A 20,706-nucleotide genomic window follows, 5' to 3' on the forward strand; every position below is an offset into this window, starting at 1 on the left:
TTAAAAAAAATTCAAAAAGAAAAAAATTCAAATTTTAACTAAAAATAGCAAGCTGAAACTCATTCTGGGAGTGACAAGTGACACTCTATATGACTTACACGTGTACAAAATCTCATTTCTTTAAATACTATCTTTCTTTATATACCCTTTCAGCCTTTCTCTCTCCTATTACTCAATTTCTCCGATCTCTCTTCGTTTTCCCTTGCATTTGGTTTCTTCTTCTCTGCGTTTCCTTTATTCTTCATTTCTGGGTTCTTCATTTCAGCCTTCTCCTTCTCCAGGTGACTATTTCTTCATCTCATTTACGATTTCTTTGTTCCACCGCATAAACATGAAAACTTATTTTGTTTTTCTTATCAAAGTTTCGTTCTTTTCATGTTTAGGATGAACTTTTTTCTTCTTTGGGTTTCCTGCACCGATCTTCTCTGGGTTTCCTGCGGTTCTCTCCTATTTCTCTAGGTTATTATTTCTTCTTTTTGGGTTTTTCTTATCAAAGTTTCGTTCTTTTCATGTTTCTACCGTTTATTTTCCTCTTTGTTGTTCACATGCTTGATTCTGTGTTTTCTCATTTACGATTTCTTTGTTCCACAGCATAAAAATGAAATATTTTTTGGTTTTTCTTATCAAAGTTTCGTTTTTTTCATGTTTCTGATGATTTTTCTTCTTCTTTGGGTTTCCTGCGGTTCTCTCCTATTTCTCCAGGTTATTATTTCTTCTTTTTTGGGTTTTTCTTATCAAAGTTTCGTTATTTTCATATTTCTACCGTTTATTTGCCTCTTTGTTGTTCACATGGTTGATTCTGTGTTTTTTGTTACTTTTGACAGCATCAAAATGATATTCATCTACATTTCAGTTTCTGCAGCAACCGGTAGTGGAAGTGGAATGGATTTTCAAGCACCAAGGTGAGATCTTTTCCTTCCTCGGTTTGTCTGTCATCATTTTTTTTTTCATTTTTCACTTTGCTGTTGATTTAATCTTTTCTGGAGTTTTTCCATCTACATTTCAGTTTCTGCACCAACCGGTAGTGGAAGTCGAATGCGATTTTCGTTCATATCAACCATGTTCAAGCACCAAGGTGGATTTTGTTCATCTCATTTACGATTTCTTTTTTCCACCGCATAAAAATTAAATCTTTTTTTGTTTTTCTTATCAAATTTCGTTGTTTTCATTTTTCGACCGTTTATTTGTTTCTTTGTTGTTCACATGGTTGATTCTGTGTTTTTTTGTTACTTTTGACAGCATCAAAATGATATTCATCTACATTTCAGTTTTTGCAGCAACCGGTAGTGGAAGTGGAATGGATTTTCAAGCACCAAGGTGAGATCTTTTCCTTCCTGTGTTTGTCTGTCCTCATTTTTTTTTTCATTTTTCACTTTGCTGTTGATTTAATCTTTTCTGGAGTTTTTCCATATACATTTCAATTTCTTCAGCAACCGGTAGTGTAAGTAGAATGGGATTTTCGTTGATATCCATTTTTTTTCAGCATCAAGGTGAAATCTTTTCCTTCCTTAGTTCTCATTGTTGTTTTCATTGTTTATTTTTTTGGCTGATAAAATCTTTAATGGTGTTTTTTTGTGTTTATTTCATAAATCTCATACATGTGTTTATTTTCTTTTAGGATCTTTATCTTAAGGCCAAAAAAGCTTCTGTTAAATTTGGTTGTGGATGGAGGAAATTTTGTCAGATACAAGTACTGTGTGAAGACCACAAACTGATCTTTGAAAGTGGACTAACCCCAATTCATATGATGGTGTTGTTAGTGCTTCAAAATTCAATATTGTATTCATAATTTATTTATAGATAGATGTAATTTCCAAATTGTTGTAATGTCGAGTATAGAAAATTAATTCTTTACTTTATTTTGGTTATCAATTTTGTTTTAACTTTTTATTCGCATTAATGTACTCTTCAGACAAACTTTAACCTTAAGATTATTCGCATCATATTATTCTTCAAAATTCAAATTCAAATTCGAAATTCAAATTCAAATATATAAATACATTTAAAAGTCCAACATCATTAATTACCTTTTTGATTCATATCTTCTTCTGAATCATATCTTCTTTTTCTGACTTATTTTGCTGCTGCCGCACACTTTTTTTTCGAATTCCAAGATTATTATTATTATTATTATTATTATTATTATTAATCTGCAAAATATTTAATTTTTGATATTTTCAAATTGTTTAATTCCAAGATCATTAATTACCTTTTTGATTCATATATTCTTTTTTCTGACTTCCCACTTATTTTCAATTCCCAGATAATCTTCAAATCTATAAATACATTTAAAAGTCCAAGATCATTAATTACCTTTTTGATTCATATCTTCTTCTGAATCATATCTTCTTTTTCTGACTTATTTTGCTGCTGCCGCACACTTTTTTTCGAATTCCAAGATTATTATTATTATTATTATTATTATTATTATTATTATTAATCTGCAAATATTTAATTTTTGATATTTTCAAATTGTTTAATTCCAAGATCATTAATTACCTTTTTGATTCATATATTCTTTTTTCTGACTTCCCACCTATTTTCCATTCCCAGATAATCTTCAAATATTTAATTATTCATATTTTCAAATTTTACAATTCCAAAGATCATTAATTACCTCTCTGATTCATATCTTCTTTTTCTGACTTCTCTGCTTCTGCACAGTTATTTCCAATTCCCAGATTATTAATTACCTTTTTATTCATATATTCTTTTTCTGACTTCTCTGCTTTTGCCCCATTTATATATTCATATTTTCAAATTTTACAATTCCAAGATCATTAATTACCTTTCTGATTCAAATCTTCTTTTTCTGATTTCTCTGCTTTTGCACACTTATTTTCAATTCCCAGATTATTATTATTAATAATCTTAAAAAAATTTGATTATTCAAATTTTCAAATTTTACAATTCCAAAGATCATTAATTACCTCTCTGATTCATATCTTCTTTTTCTGACTTCTCTGCATCTGCAAACTTATTTCCAATTCCCAGATTATTATTATTATTATTATTATTTTTTTTCAAATATTTAATTTTTCATATTTTCAAATTATACAATTCCAAAATCATTAATTACTTTTTTATTTGTATCTTCTTTTTCTGACTTTTCTGCACACTTATAATTCCAAGATTATTATTATTACTAATAAACTTCAAATATTTAATTTTTCAGATTTTCAAATTTAAAATTTAAAATTTAAAAATTTCAACAACATTATTAACATTAATTACCTTTTTTTTATTCATATCTTCTGCCACACAATATTTGGGATTCCAAGATTATAATTATTATTACAAATTCCAACATTAATTATTATTTGTATTATAGATAGATTCAAGTCAAACATATTCCATTTGGTTCAAAACTTTTCTAAACTTTTAAGATCTGACACTCCCATTTTCATCCTAAATCCTTAATCTAACATGTTCCCACATAAAAATTAGGGGTACATAATAATAGTCAAATATTTTCATTCCTTGAAGTCATCTTTATCATCAAGGGGAATTGGTTTGTTCCTCCAAAACACAGCAAGAATACTCTCACCGAGCTGCATGAAACCATACTTTCAGTAAACTTAGATCTGATTTTAAACCTTTACCCGCATGCGTTGTATTGGTTTTTTTGTTTCTATTACCTTCTTGGCTTAAGTCATTAATGTTGTTCTGTGCTCTTTGTATCCAACCTTTTCTCTTCTTTGATTTCCTTTCCTTTTTCATGAATCTGTCAACCCCACAGCTACTTTCAGAGGTTTGTATCTTCATTTTCCTGTTTTGCTAAGTAAGTATTAAAAAGTTTTCATTTTTTCAAATATCATTTTGCAGAGATCTGATTTGGTTCTTTTGTTTTTATTACCTGATTATGTTAAGCCATTATCTCACTTTTTCTCCTCTTTCAGTTGTTTAGGGTTTCAGTAATCTGTCAACGGCACCGCTACTTTTATAGGTTTGTTTCTTGATTTTCATGTTTTCAAATTGATTCCCCAGTATATCAAGCACCAAGGAAAGATTTTTTCCTTCTTTCGTCCGCATGCAAAAGCAAGAGTCTATGGTTATATGAAATTGGTAAGATTTCTCTGTTAGGGTTTCCACTTTCTGTCTATCTGTGTATTATTTCAGAAATTTCAAAGTAAGGGTTTTTTTGTGCTAAACAAGAATCCTCTTTTTCAAATCTCCTTTCAAAACGTACCTAAAATTCCATTTCTTTACAAAGTAGGGTTTTCCGATCATGCTGGCAATTTAAAAAATTGTGTACTTTCAACCTTACTTTTCAAATTCAAACCACAATTTCATTAATCGCAATCCTTGAAGTTTAAATGTTTGCCCTTTTTACAGTTTCGATTTTTTATAGGCTTAATCTCTTCTGTATGAAACCTGACATGCTTAACTTTCTTTTTGTCATTCATTGAAATTGTAAATTTGTTCTTTTGATATTTTTGAAAATAATTCCTTACCACCTCCTCAGTATATATATGGGTATGTTTTGTGTTTCACATTGACCATTGCATACTACATTTTCCTTTTACTCAAAGGTCACCCTTACAATGTCTGTGTCAAGACAAAATACAAATTGTGTGAAAGATGTTAATCCACAAAGTGAAAATTGGATCCTGATAGCAAGGGTTATACGTTTGTGGTTTGTTTCTGATTTCATGAAAACAAAGTTTCCATTCTCCATGGAAATGGTCATACAAGACAAAGATGTAAAATACTTTATCATTTTCTTCCATATTTTTTTTTATTACAGTTTAATTTCATTTTTATTAATCATGCTTAATGTTTGTTGCTATCTTTCAGGGTGATAGAATTCATGTTTCCGTTAGAAGAACTCTAATTTATAAATTTCAAAATGATATTTTTGAGGATAAAGTTTATTCCTTCAATTTCTTTAGTGTGTCTACTAATTCAGGATCTTATCGCACTACCTGTCACCAATACAAAATCAATTTTCAGTTTGGAACCAAAGTAAGCTCTATTGGTAATGATCTGGTCTCATGTCCAAAACCTCATTACACACCAATTTCTGTGTTAAAGGCGCCTGGATTTGATACGAACTACTTAGTCGGTTAGTAATATTCTTTTACTTCAACAGATTTGTTTGAACATGTTTTTAAATGAATATGTTTTTACAGATGTTATTGGAATATTAACTGGTGTGGGAACTGAAAGAGAGCTGAATAGATCAGGGTCAACAACTAAGTTAAATGCAATTTCTATTGAAGCTGATGGGTAAGCTAATATTTTGTACCATAACTAATCCAAAATATTTGTTCTTACAATTGTAATTTTAATTTACAACAGCTACCGCATTGAGTGTACTTTATTTGGTAACTATGTTGATGAGCTCAATGCATTTCTGTCATCTGGAGAGCTGGAAAATATTGTCATCAGTGAGCATTTTGCTAAAGTCAAAATTTTCCAGGGTATGTCAAGTGTTGAATTTCTAATTTATTTATATTTTTTATTTTATTATTTTATTTACATTATATTTTAATTTTAATGTAGACAAGGTTTTTATACAAAATTGCTTGGAATGTACGAAAATAATATATAATGATAAGTCCAAAGATGCAACCGAACTCAAGAAAAGGTTAGTTTAATATATTATTTTTCGATAATTAAAATGTATGAACCTTTCTAACTACAACTTTTACATCTGTAGGATGATTGAAAGTACGGATTCTCCTACACGGGAACTCAGTCAATTGTGTGACTCTGGAAAACAGAATGTTGAGGATGAATTCATCACCTTCATTCATAGAAATACTATTCAAGGCCTGAAAGATTGCAAAGAGGTATTACTAATGTTTTTTAACAGTGTATTGAAATCGATTATTAATATTTGAAGATCATTTTTTTTTCTTTTTACAGGAAAGCACTTTTGTTATCTTAGCTACAATAAAACATATTGTGTCTGATGACGATTGGTGGTACACAGCTTGCTTATGCGGTAAAGCTGTTTACCCTGATTCCAAAATGTTTTTTTGTGAGAAATGTAACAAACATGTTATCAAAGTCCAACAGAGGTAGTGTTTGTACTTGCATGAATTTATTTTTAATTACATATTACATATTTCTTAATGCTTATTACTTATTATATTATTATATTAATTATTTTTACTTATTTTAATTAATAATTTGTTAATAATTAACTATTAATTATTTTCGTTAAATTATAGATATTATAGATATAATTTGTAAACCTTTCTGTATTTTATATTTCAGGTATAAGCTGAAGCTGCGAGTGATTGATGAAACGGATTCTACGACTTTCGTTCTATTTGACAGGGATGCCACTACACTGATCAATAAATCTTGCGTCAAATTATTTGAAAGTCATGATAACGTAAATTATCGAACCATGCATTTGTTTATTTATGCATTTAAGAAAAGGTTATTATATTAATTGATATTTTTTTTTAATATTTAGAATGGTGATTCTGGTGTACTACCAAAAGACTTTGATCTTTTGATTGACAAAGTTGTGTTGTTTAAAGTTGGCTGTGTTAAAGATCAATCTCTTAGGTTTGATCAATCATTTCGTGTCAAAAAAGTTTGTATTGATGATAGTACTATACAAAGGTTTTGTGAAGGTCGTGTTGAAAATGTGGTATGTTTCCTAATTTGAGTGTATTCTTACTTGCATTTTACCCTTAAATTCGTTATTTATACTGTTTTTGCTTAATTTAATTTACTTATCATTTTGTGAAGGAACTTCATTCTCAGAAGAAACGACTGTGTACTATTAAAGATGTCCAACAGGATGAGTCTTCTGTACCACTTTCTCAGGTAATTATCATTTAAAGTATTAAGTTAAAAAAGTGAATAATTTACTCTTACTAATATGTTTTGCTATCATCGCAGGATTTATTTAATAAATTCTCCACTGAAGCTGCTGAATTGCAATCTAAAACTATTGATTTAGGCAGTGATAGTGTGTTAGGTACTGTTACTGAATTTGTTGCTCCACGGGTTACAAGAGATTTTGCTTCACCTGCTCACACACCTGATGATGATATCCCGCTTAGGGTATTAAGGAAAAATATCAAGATCGAAAAGGGAGTACTATAATTTCATACTATTTCTCTAACGTTTTGTAACTTGAATGATCTATTTTCATGTATTGTGGGCTTTCTTTAATTTCTATGTAGAACATGTTATGATGTATCAGTACAATTCTATTTTTAAAACTGTTTATGTAATATTGTTAGTTTCATATGTTGACATTATCTTTGAGGTACGTATTGATTTTATAGTTCATTTTGAAGTTGTTATATTTTTGTTTTTTTTCAATTTTATGTCTACATTTTAATTTATTTAATGAGTTTGTTTTTGTGTAATTCATATTATTCCATACTTTTTGTAACTCTATTTTGTAACAATGGTTCTTTCATTAAATATCAGAATCGTAATGGTAAGTGCCTCAACTTTTACTTTTTCTTTAATTCATAAATTTATATAGAATTATATAATATTTTAATAATTATAATTTGTGTTTTTTTTGTGAAGGTTATTGAAATATTCTTTTCCTTTCCCAAGGAATTTTTTCCTTTATTACAGGTATTGTTTTCCTTTATTAGAGTTATTCTTTTTTTCGTCAATTCATTTTTTATACATAATATCTTAGTATGTGATAAAAAATAAATCTTTGTGTAATGATATGTTTGTCCTTACGAGAAAGAATTTTTTTTAAAAAAAATTCACCTTACACTCAACCTCTAAGAATTCAAACGGATATAGAGGATAGCATTAACTACGTGTCAGAGCAATTAATGCATCACTTCATTTTTTATTTTTTATTTTTGCATAAACTGTCTCTTCTATATCTTTTACACTTTTTTCAAAGTATTCATTTCATCTTCCAAGACTAATTTATTAAAAATTATGGATAGAAGTAATAATTACAAAAGTTAAAAATATTATATTTTAAATTCAATATGAAATTATATTTTCAGTTTTAAATTTTAATTACATGTATGTTATTTAATGTTAGACGTTAGGGTTTAAGTATTTAATTTAATTATATGTATATATATAATATGATATATTAATAATATTTAATATGTTTAATATATTTTATATTATATTTATTTTATACTTATGTATATATTTATTTATTTATTATTTATTTATTTATTTATATATAATACAGTTTTATGTTAACTATTTTAATTTATTATTATATAATGCTAATTAATTATTAATTATACGTGTCATTAATATTCATTTTATTTATCTATTGAAATAGTTGTATTTTTATTAATTTTTTATTTTGTTAATAACTTATTTAAACTGAAAAAACACTGTTGTATAAGGCAATGTAAAATGGAAACGTCAAAGAATAATTACAGCTAACACCTAACACCTAACCTACTATGCTTTTTAAAGTTTTGTCTTTTCATATTCATTTTTTTTTTTACTTTAATATTATTTCATTATTAATTATGAATACTTTTTCTTAATTTATTTTACTATCATTATTTGATTTTAATTATTTTTTTAATTATTTAATTTAGTAACTGAAAAGACATGTTGCTTCATAGGAAATTTAGCGCAGATTTGAGATTGAAAAGGTATGATTGCTATATATAAGTAACGTAGGGCTTTCTATTACTCAGAAACCTATTGCTATTAGTCTTTTATACTTCTTCCCTACTTCCATTATCTTGATCTTTCTTTTTCTCGTTGTTATGGCTGTCATTCCTGAAGAGATCGTAAAACTTTGTGGGAAAGGTTTATTTACAACAGTTAACATTCGTGGGGAGGTATGTTTTTGGTTCTTAAATTCCTTACTTTTCATAGTTTTTTCAGTTCTTAAAGTATTTTTATGGTTTTAAAATGGATAGAATGGACACGTGGATCGTGCATTCGCCATCGAGTTTGAAAATGAACTGGAGGAGGAATGGACCCTCAGCGACAGTCAAGGCAATATTCATATAGTATATTATAACAAAGATATACTTTGTCCCCAAATTGTGTATGGATGGTCCCGTCTGAGTGATTTTTATGGGTTTAAAGGTGACCACAATATATTGTTCCGTTACGTGGGTAATAACTCCTTCCATATAACTGTTTTTATGGGGGAGTTATGTGAAATGATTTTGACAAAATTTCTGAAGGAAGTTGAAGGGAGGTTGCCGCTCAACAGTGGCCCCTTTATACATTTTGGCTTAAAGTTGAGTTCAAAACAGGTCTTTGGAGGATATGTGGTAAGTTTACCATCCTTTCTTTTTAAATGGATATTAATATATTCTATTTCTTTTATTAACTAATTATTAACTAGTATTTTCGTTATTGTTTAAGGATCTGCCTTCTCCTTTTTCTGAATATATTCGTAGAGGGAAGTTCAAGAAGGTTAATCTACATGGATGGCTAGAAGCTGTTGAATGCACCATTTTCAAGTCCAGGTTTCCTTCCAGAAGCGTTACACTCTGTAACGGGTGGAAACAATTTTGTCGTCTTCATTCTATTCGTGAAGATGACAAAATTATATTTGAATGTAACAAGAAGCCCTCTTCTGATATCAGGGTTCTACTACTGAAGACGTGTCACTACAAAAGACTTAGTGCTTAGGATAATCAGTTATTGTTTTGAACTATATTAGTTTGTTTAAGTTAATTTATTTTTGCAAGTATTGCTTCTTTTTGTTGGGAAGTATCCAGTTTCCACTTTGAGGAAACAAGAACAGTTTATTTTGTTTACTCTTTATTTTTATTTCATTGTGGTTCTGTTTAATTAGCTCATCTTATTTCTTTGTATTTATTGTTTAGTGTTTCTTTCGTTTCAATATGTATATATATATGCTTTTAATTTTTCATTTCTTATCTGGCATATTAATAATGCGTTGGCATTTCTAAATATGCTCAATGCTATAAGAATTGCCAGTATATTAAAAAAATCATAAGCCTGTTTTATATTTTTGAATGCATGCATATTAATTGGATTTTCTATACAATGTTTATGTTTATATTTTTTATTATTAATTATTAATTATTATGTTATTAGTTATTGCTGTATTAACTATTTTTTTTTATCTCGAAACCTTTTGATGTACATTTGTTTGTTTTTCGGTATTATTTTTCTAATTTTTTAAAATTTTTATGAATACTATTTCATTTTCAAAATATTTCTTATTCATTTCTGGAGGTGACTTCATAGTTCAATATGAATTTGCCTACAATCCGTTTCTATTGGAAGAAACACACATTTTTTTATTTACAAGGACTTCATTTGATATAATGTAATGAATTATACTTTTACTTGCAATAATTATTTTGCAGTATTTTTTTTGCAGGTTCAACTTAACGAAGGAAGTTGGTCTTTAATACTTTATTTTTTATGTATATATATCTTATGGGAACATAGTATAAGAAATCGTTTTATTTAATTTAAATTAGTTTAAATTGTAATGTATTGTAATTTACAAGTCATTGTAAAATTATGTAATTTTAATGTTAATTTTTATGTGTATTATATTTAATTTAATTAAATTAAATTTAAACTTCTGAATTTCACTATTTCTATATTTCTATATTTCTATATTTATATATTCCTCACTTTCAGAATTTTTACATTTAACCAGACTTATTATAATGTTAAAGTTCAATAAAAAAACAGTTAAAATGTTATATAGCATAAAAATATTATTAAGAAAAATTAAAAAATCCGAAGAAAGGAAATATATCTTATTTTAAAATAATAAAAAGTTGTATAAAGTATTATTTAAGAATTCCATAACTTTCAAGTAATCATTAGTTCCACTGACTACAAATTTCGAAGTTAAATTAAAAAATAAATAAAAAACAAATTAAAATAAATATAATATTAGTGCAGATTCAAAATAACTTAAGAACAGAATTTTCAGTGTAAATCATTAACAAAATGAATGAAGAAGTTTCTGGGGAAGCACATAAAGTTGGTTCTATTAGTTCAAACTCATTTGTCCCTTATCATCTTCATCTTCTTCGACATTCATAAGCCAACTGATATCTATTTTTTACATTTTAGAAACAATCTTTGTCTCAACATCTTCTTTTTGTTCATTATATTAGATATCAGATACCAGATCTGCTCTCCATGGTGTACTATGTTTCTGCTTGGTTCTGGGAGGTACAACTCAAACGCTTTAGAACGGAAAAGGTAATTAAAGCTTTGATTTTTTTCATTCCGACCATAAATATTAATTAAAGGTGCATGCATTTAAGACATAAAAACTCTTTCTCTTCTTCTTTGATTTCCCAGTATAGAACTTGGTAAAAATAGGCACTGCAGAGGTATCCATGGAATGGAAAAGGTAATTAAAGTTTGGATCTTTTTTCATCCTAACCCTAAATATTGATTAAAGTTTCCATTTTTAAATGTTTTAAGTTCACAGATTTAAGGTATAATAATTATTTTAAGTTCTGTTTTAGTGAAATTAGTAAATACAAAATGAGAATATCTGTTTTAGTCACTTTTTTTTGGCAGTATACATATACTACATATTTTTGCATGTTGTGTATTATTTCAGATATATCCAATGGAAGAATTCCTTTTTTTTGTTAAACAGAAAAGCTGTTCTAGAATGGTGCAAAAGAAAGTTAGCCAAAGTTCCTTTTTTTTTGCTTAATAGGGTTGTCGGATCAGGGTATATTGATGTACTTTATGTTTCTGTTTTTGGAGGTTGCTTCGTTCATCTGTGTTTTAAGAGATGATTGTTCCTAGATAAATGTCCGTCCAGATATATTACTATATTTATTATTTACTATATATATTATTATATATACAATCTGATAAATTTATTCCCTGCAGGTTTCCTCTTTCAAAAGTCAACCAACAATTCATTAATGAGAATGCTTAAAGTAGAACGTTGTTCTTTTGCACTGGAATAGGAATTTGTTTTCATATCTTAAAAGTTAAGTTCCCCTTTTTTCACAACAACTTCTACACATGCATTTCTTCATCGAACATTGATACTACCTAAATTTTTAAATTTTTTATTCTTCTTACATTTCGAAGTTTGATTGTTTATTATGCAAAATATAGAAAAAATGTGCAAGTGTTATCCCTTTTGGAAGGTAAATTTTTGGTTTAACATTTTTAAGTATTAAATATAATTATTATATAATTATATAAATAGATATGATTATTATATAAAAATATTACACATTTTTTTCAATATTTTAATAGTTAATTAATAAATTTATTATGTCAAAGTAATAACATAAAAGGGAGTCCCGTGCGTGACCATATACCGTCAAAATTGGCGCCAAAACAAAGCTACTGTGAACAATATATTTTACATACTTACTGCTGAAAACAGTACATACTTTTATGGCTGAAAATATTTGTTCTTACTACAATACTCCCTGAAGTTCAGTCATTCAACTTTCAATAGTTATGGAGAAACTGAAGGAAAATATTAATAGAAGAAATAGCATTCTTAGCCTTTCTCAAACAAATTCTAATGCATCAGGTATACCAACTACAATGTATATTTATATTTTTAAGTGTCATATATACATACATATAGATATAGATATATATTTCAAAATTATTTTTAGAAAACAATTTCATAGTCTATTATGATCTATATATAATCAACTGTCACGCCAATTTATGGTAAAAATATATAAAAAAATAAATGGTATGTTATAGTTCTTAATAGATTTATTGTTTGTTTATGATTTGACCTATTTTTTTAAATGATTTTTATTTTCCAGAGAATCAAAATCCAAACACAACATGCATATCTGAATCCCGCAATGGTAAGCATAAGTTTAAGCATATCTGAATCCCGCATTTTTATTTATCATTTTCACTGTAATTTTTTTTTTTTTAGTGCTAGCAGCTGATAATGGAAAAGATGCCAGAAGAAAAAGAAAAAATATATTGTATGAATTGCGAAGAGAGAATGTCAAAACAACAGGTAGTCAACATAATTACCTTTTTTTTATCATTAATAATACTAAATGTCAAAATTTATCCATGTATTTTTATTTTTAAACAAGTTAATCCAAATGCAATACACTTAACTCATAATTCTATGAACTTAACTTTACTGTTATCTAATTTTTTTATTATATATATTTAAAAATTAGGTTCATAAAAGAAGTTAATAATCACTTATGATGTAAGAGTGAATCAACTCTCAACACAATTTATGGTAAAAATATATAAAAAATAGATTGCATGTTATAGTTTTTAACAGCTTATTATTTTACATGGGTTTTATTCTCCAGAGAATCAAAATCCAAACACAACATGCATATCTGATTCGAACAATGGTAAGTATAACTTTAAGAATATTCTTTACTTTCAAAGTACTTAATCCTATTTATATATGATTTTCGTTGTAATTTTTTTTTTATTTTAGTTCTCGATGCTGATAATGGAAAATATAACAGAAGAAAAAGAAGAAATATATTATATGAACTGCGCAGCAAAAAAGTTAAAACAACAGGTAGTGAAACCTAAATACCTTATTTTTATATACATTTAGATTTAAATTTAGATTTAAAATATAATTAGCATTATTTGTCATCCCTTTACCTTATTTATCACCAATTATGACTTATTGTTGTAGGTGGAAGTACTCCTAACTCATGTGAAGATCTTGGTTCTCCAACATCAGGAATTATGATAACAAATATCCCAGTTTATGAGAAGTTTACTCCCAACAATCAATTAATGCATTTAGCAACCAAAGTATTGTCATCAATGAGTACTGTTAGGAATTTAGAATTGCTTCAAGGTTAGTGAAAACGTATTATAAATTTTATTCATAACAATTTAAACTAATACTACATCAATAAACATTTGAATTTTTATATATACTGTTTTTGTGGAATCATTTTTTTTTATTATTAATCAGATGTTGCCAAATCTGCAAAGGTAGAAGAGGGAAACTTCATTTATGGTCAGCGAGAAAAGGTTAATCCAACAAGAGGTAATAACAATGACATTTTATTTCATTTAACTCTCGCAATATGTCATTCAATGAAATTTGTAATTATATTACTAAAGTCAAATCTTATGCCTAATTTATTTTTTTGTAGGTCAAACTATTGTGAACTCAAGTAAGAAATTTTTGTGTCAAAGTTCTCAAAATACAAGCATAAATGATTCTATCTGTGCAAAACTGACTCCTGACAATGAATTCAACACCATGCATTCAATTCCAAAAGTATTATCATCAATGAGTACAGTTAGTAATGAAGAATTTGGTCTAACGGTGCAACTTCATGGTTAGTTTTAATGGATAATTCAACTGTTTTCATTACAATTATAGTACTAATTTATGTTTTACTATATTTTTTCTAAATCAACTGAAATCATTAAGTAGTAATAACTATCATATATATATGGTTCAAACACACTCAAATGCTAAAGTTCTTCAAATCATTTTTCTAAGATTAAGTTTAATGTAAAATAATTTATAAGTTCTTATATACTGATGTTAATTGATTTATCTTATTCGATCACTCATTGAAAGTTTTTGTTTTAGGTCAAAGTACTCTTAAATCAATTCAGGATTTTGATTCTCAGACATCTGGAATTACAGGCTCAAATTTCCTTTCTTCTCATCAGCTTACTCCTAGAAATCACTTAAACATGATGAATTCTACTACCAAAGCAATGTCATCAATGCAAACAATTACTCATGGAGACATTACCCTCACTCAACTTCCTCATGGTTAGTTTACGACCAATGATTCGTTATATTTGATTAAAATATCTAGCAATGGCACATTATAATTTTATTTCTTTATTTTTTGAAAAAAAAAATCTTTGATTTTGTGCACATTTGGGTAAAGCTGCAAAAGGGTGATCAAGCTAGAGGTAGTAGAAATATAGACTGAATGAAAATTCATTTAATGAAAAACACTTTTTTAACAAAAATCATTGTGTTTTGCAATTAGTGACCCCTAAGAGTCATGTGAACGTGATGAATGCAACTTCTCAATCATTGTCATGTTTACAAACAATTTGTACTACCCCTAAATTTCAAGGTTAGTTCAGGAAACCAATGTAAATGATTTTTCGTTTATCTTTTTTGTCAATTAAATTTCAAAATCATACTCATGTTTTAGTACTAATTATTTGTTGCTTTGGAACATATTTTCTCCAGGTAATTCAGTTGCAGGGAGTTTAGGGTATGTATTTAGTAACACACTAAACTTACATAACAAGTCCGGTACACACAGTGTTGAAATCATTGAATCAGTGACTCAGAGATTGAATTTTGACGAAGATATCCAAAATGAAGAAAATAATGGTACTAAAAATTGTTAATTTATAATTTTTTTTTAATTTTGTAACAACCACTTTCTTTTATTATTTTTTGTTTCAGATGACACCAGACAAGTTTTTAGTTCTGAATTATATTCAAAAGCTGAAAATGAAGGTGCATATCTTTAACTATAACTTCTTCACTTCTTCATCAAACTAAATCAATTTATATCAAAAAAGTAATAGATCACCTTTCTTAATTTTCTGAAAATAGCTACTGTTGAATTTGGACAACCTACTATTCAATGTGAATACTGCGTGGGCGAGGTTTGGTATGAAGAAAGATCTCAGAAATCTAAGATTTATGTTAAGGTTGATTTTTCTATTTGTTGTCAAAAGGGAAAAGTACAACTCCCTTTCTTACAAAAACCTCCTAAATTGCTGTTAGATTTATTAAATGGGAAAGATAGTCGAAGTCAACACTATCTACAAAATATTAGAAGTTACAATAGTATGTTTTCATTTACTTCAATTGGAGGGAATATTCACTCTTCGATAAATGATGGATCTGGCCCTCCTCAATTTATTCTGCATGGACAAAACTATCATAGGATTGGAAGCTTGCTCCCCAATAGTGGATCATCTCCTAAGTTTGCACAACTTTACATATATGACACTCAAAATGAAGTGTCAAATAGATTATCTCACTTTGGGTATGTGTTATTTTTAGTTACTTTAATGACTTACTTTCTATTCACTGGATTAATTCAAAGATTATTTTTAATGATATATTTTTAAAAATTGCATGTAGGTCAAAAGTGAAAAATGTGACGTTTGACAAATCCTTAATTGAAGATCTTACCAAGATGATTGATGACAACAATGTTTTGGCCAAAACTTTTAGAAGAGTAAGAGAATTTCTACATGATGATGTAAATTCAGATTTTGCATTGAGGTTATTTAGACACCGATGCAAAGATCCAAGAGTGTACAATACCCCTACAACAGATGAGATAGCTGCATTAATTGTGGGTGATATGAGCAACATGGAAGTAGGGCGAGATATCATAGTGAAAAAATATTCAGGACAAATGTATAGACTCCATGAAACACATACAGCCTTTATTCCATTACAATATCGATTAATATTCCCCTTTGGAGAGGATGGGTATCAAGAACATATTCCAATACGGAATTCTGGAAGTAACAGCAAAGAACGTAAGAGAAGTCGTATTTCATTAAGGGAATTTATTGCATTTAGAATTCAAGAAAGAAATGTGGAGTTTGGGAATATAGTCCATTCACGTCGATTGTTTCAACAATTTTTGGTTGATGCATATACAATGGTTGAAGCTCAAAGATTGTCTTTTATAAGGCTAAACCAAAAAACAATCCGTTGTGATATTTTGCAAGGCGTACAAGAAGCAATGAATCGAGGAGAAACAAATTCTTCTGCAATTGGAAAGCGGATAGTTTTACCTTCATCTTTTACAGGAGGAATGAGATATATGTTCAACAATTGCCAAGATGCTATGGCCATTTGCAAAACATTTGGATATCCGGATTTATTTATCACTATTACCTGCAACGTAAATTGGTCAGAAATACGTGACTTTGTTACCTCAAAAGGATTAACTGCTGCTGATAGGCCAGACATTGTTTGTAGAGTTTTCAAGATGAAATTAGATCAAATGATGATTGACTTCAAAAAAAATGACTATTTTGGCAAAGTTAATGCAGGTAATCCACATTAACCCATATTTAACAGTTTGTTTGATTTATTATTATGTATTACATTTTGAAGAATTTTTTTCATATTCTTTCAGGTATGTACACTGTGGAATTTCAAAAAAGGGGTTTACCTCATGCCCACATACTACTGTGGTTGGATGGAGAGAATAAGTTAAGAAATCCAACAGATATTGATGGAGTCATTTCTGCAGAATTACCCGATGCATTTTTATATCCTAAATTGTCAAAGGCAGTGACAACCTACATGATACATGGCCCTTGCGGGGTAAGTCGAATAAGTTCACCTTGCATGATTAATGGTAGATGTTCAAAATTTTACCCAAAGAAATTTAAACTGTTGACTACTATTGATGAGGATGGATATGCATGTTATAAACGTCAAGATAATGGAACATTCATTCTTAAAAATGGAATTAAGTTGGACAATAGAAATGTTGTGCCATATTGCCCTTTGCTACTACTGAGGTATCAAGCCCATGTTAACACAGAATATTGCAACAAATCAAATTCAATCAAGTATTTGTTTAAATATGTGAACAAGGGTCCAGATAGAGCCAATTTGAAAATTACTACTGCTGATAAAGACTCTACAGAGACCCCAGTTATTGATGAAATTAAACAGTATTATGATTGTAGATACATATCTCCATGTGAAGCTGTGTGGAGAATATTTGCCTTTGATATCCATCATAGATGGCCTCCAGTTCAACGATTAACTTTTCATCTATTGTATGAGCAACCAATTGTTTTTAAAGACAATGAAGACATTGATGAAATATTGAACTTCAATCAACATAAAACAACAATGTTTTTAGCTTGGTTTGAAGCTAATAAAATTTATCCACTGGGAAAAAATTTGACTTACTGTGAATACCCTAGATTTTATGTTTGGATGGCAGACAGAAGAGAGTGGAAGCCAAGAAAAAATGGTCTTAGTATTGGAAGGTTAACATATATTCCTGCAGGGTCAGGGGAATTATATTATCTGAGGTTATTGTTGAATTATCAAAAGGGTTGTTGTAGCTATGATAATATCAAAACTGTTAATGGTTTCATTCACAAAACATATAAAGAGGCATGCTATGCAATGGGGCTATTGGCAGATGATAAAGAGTTTATTGATGCAATTATAGAGTGCAGTGTCCTTGCTTCAGGAAATCAGTTGAGAAGACTCTTTGTTACCCTTTTAATGATGAATACTATGTGTAGACCAGATGAAGTGTGGAACAAAACATGGAAGTTGTTATCAGATGATATTTTATACCAAAAAAGAAAGGAGTTTGTCCTACCAGGTATAATTTTATTATTTTATTTGAAATTTATAATTTATAATTTTATAATTGCTATATGACATATAATTTCTTTCCTAGGTCTTAGAATTGAAGATGCTCAAATTCAAAACCTTTGTCTTCTACAAGTAGAAGAGTTATTAATTTCAAATGGTAAGTGTTTGAAAGATTTTCCAAGTCTGCCAGAACCTATTCATTCTGATTCCTTTATTTATTAAAATAGATTCATTATTGATGAATTGAATTATGACAAAATACAAATGTCTGAAATGCATTGTTCTCTTCTTCAAACTCTTACTCCTGAGCAAGTGGAAGTTTATGAGAATATAATGACAGCAGTCCTGTCAGACCTTGGTGGATTTTTTTTCTTATATGGTTATGGGGGAACTGGAAAAACTTTCATGTGGAAAACTTTGTCCACTGGTCTTAGATCAAAAGGGTTTATTGTTTTAAATGTAGCTTCTAGCGGTATAGCTTCTTTGTTACTTCCAGGGGGAAAAACAGCTCATTCTACCTTTTGCATTCCTTTTGTAATAAATGAAGAGTCAACATGCAATATTCCTCAAGGAAGTCTTAGGGCCAAATTGTTGATCAAAACGAAATTAATTATATGGGATGAAGCCCCAATGATTAATAGGTTATGTTTTGAAGCCCTAGATAGAACTTTAAGGGATGTCATGAGAGCTGTAAGTGAAGAAAATGCTCTTAAACCTTTTGGTGGTAAAGTAATTGTATTGGGAGGAGACTTTCGTCAGATATTACCTGTTGTCAAAAATGGATCAAAGTATGACATTGTGAAGGAAACAGTAAATTACTCTGACTTATGGAAACATTGCAAAATCTTAAAACTTACAGAGAATATGAGATTAAAGAGTGATACATCAATTCAAAGTAAAACAGAAATAAAAGAGTTTGCTGATTGGATACTTCACATTGGAGATGGAGATATGGAGTTAAATGAGTTGGGACAAGGAATGATTGAAATACCGGAAGAGAATTTAATTTTAGATGTTGAACAACCTTTACTGCAGTTGGTTGAGTTTGTTTATCCCTCCTACATAAACAATGTGACATCTGATGATTCTTTTGATGATGGTGCAATATTATGTCCAACAAAAGAATGTGTGGATCAAGTGAATGAATTCATTTTATCATTAATACCAGGATCTGAAGTTTCTTATTTAAGTTCAGACAGTCCTTGCGAATGTGAAGAACAAGAAAATGCTCAAGCTGAGTGGTTTACAACTGAATTTTTCAATGAGATCAAATGCTCTGGAATTCCCAATCACTGTGTTAAATTAAAAGTCGGAGTTCCAATAATGCTTCTAAGAAATATTGATCAAGCCAATGGACTTTGCAATGGAACAAGATTACATGTAACTCACTTGGGGAAAAATGTTATTGGTGCCAAAGTTATTACTGGGAAAAATATAGGTGATCAAATATTTATTCCCAGAATGAACTTGACTCCTTCGGAAACAGGTTTGCCATTTATGTTTCAAAGAAGGCAATTTCCAATATCTTTGTGTTTTGCCATGACAATAAATAAAAGTCAAGGTCAAACTCTGAATAAAGTTGGTCTATATCTATCCCGTCCAGTCTTTACACACGGACAATTATATGTTGCTCTTTCAAGAGTAAAATCTAAGAAAGGGTTGAAGATATTGATTTTGGATGATAATGGTATTCCCACAAATTTCACTACTAACGTGGTTTACAAAGAAATATTCGAAAATGTTTGAAGTATTAACTTACAGCATTACATATGAGGTATGAAATTTCTTTATTTATTTGAAATATATTTTTATTTATCATATTTTTTTGTAATATATGAACAACAATTTAAGAACTGATATACACTATCTCTTATAGGTTTTGATCAATGCTTTTGTTTGACACAATTATTCATGGTCATCTTGAAAGTATGGTACGTATCTTTTATTTTGACATATCTTTGTCAAGGTTGCTTAATTTAATTAATGTTTTACAGGAATTACTTATAAGAAGTAACGGTTTTGTAAAATTAAAGTTCAGAAATGATGAATCTGTAAAGCACTTGATGACGTATGTTTACTTAAATTATTAATTACATAATTTATTATTACTATTACAAATTTCGTGTACCTATTTGTGTACTTAATCTTTTATTCAGGCTCTTGAAAGGCAATGTGAAATTCTTGATTTATGGAGTCAAATTCTATTGAGGGTTGCGTACTGGATGATCATATCTCATTCAAGATATTAAGGACAAATATCAACATTGATTCAAAAGGAAGTAATTTTAATGAAGAAATTTGATGTAGTATTAGCACTGCTTGGACAGTTTTGCAGTATATTCGTTACTCTCTGCTTATTATTTAATTTATATTCACACTATATTTTGATGATTTGTAGAATTACTATTGCACATTTCTTTGTATAATGTTTTGGTCTCACCACAGGACACAATGTTTCA

At 28.6% G+C, this 20,706-nt stretch overlaps 1 protein-coding gene and 1 long non-coding RNA gene across 2 annotated transcripts; both read left to right on the forward strand.

The window, feature by feature from the left end:
- Positions 1 to 1,443: 1,443 nt before the first annotated feature.
- Positions 1,444 to 1,872, forward strand: LOC150028016 (uncharacterized). The gene is made up of 2 exons (XR_016520655.1): positions 1,444 to 1,490; positions 1,619 to 1,872. It is a non-coding gene; the product is annotated as an uncharacterized LOC150028016 (long non-coding RNA).
- A 2,672-nt stretch (positions 1,873 to 4,544) lies between these two features.
- Positions 4,545 to 19,993, forward strand: LOC137838645 (uncharacterized). Its single transcript, XM_090301006.1, is given in 29 exon segments — positions 4,545 to 4,703; positions 4,798 to 4,978; positions 5,133 to 5,229; positions 5,302 to 5,423; positions 5,506 to 5,590; positions 5,663 to 5,795; positions 5,872 to 6,026; positions 6,226 to 6,346; positions 6,431 to 6,610; positions 6,712 to 6,789; positions 6,865 to 7,029; positions 8,619 to 8,765; positions 8,847 to 9,209; positions 9,304 to 9,407; positions 11,052 to 11,139; positions 11,263 to 11,293; positions 12,702 to 12,746; positions 12,821 to 12,907; positions 13,565 to 13,732; positions 13,853 to 13,927; positions 14,037 to 14,225; positions 14,486 to 14,674; positions 14,901 to 14,990; positions 15,110 to 15,256; positions 15,332 to 15,385; positions 15,485 to 15,923; positions 16,022 to 16,950; positions 17,037 to 18,254; positions 18,333 to 19,993. Coding segments are annotated over 29 exon segments (7,500 nt in total).
- The last annotated feature ends 713 nt before the right edge of the window (positions 19,994 to 20,706 follow it).

Source organism: Phaseolus vulgaris, chromosome 4 (genome assembly GCF_051622355.1).
Source record: "Phaseolus vulgaris cultivar YP4 chromosome 4, ASM5162235v1, whole genome shotgun sequence".
Taxonomy (NCBI): Eukaryota; Viridiplantae; Streptophyta; class Magnoliopsida; order Fabales; family Fabaceae; genus Phaseolus; species Phaseolus vulgaris.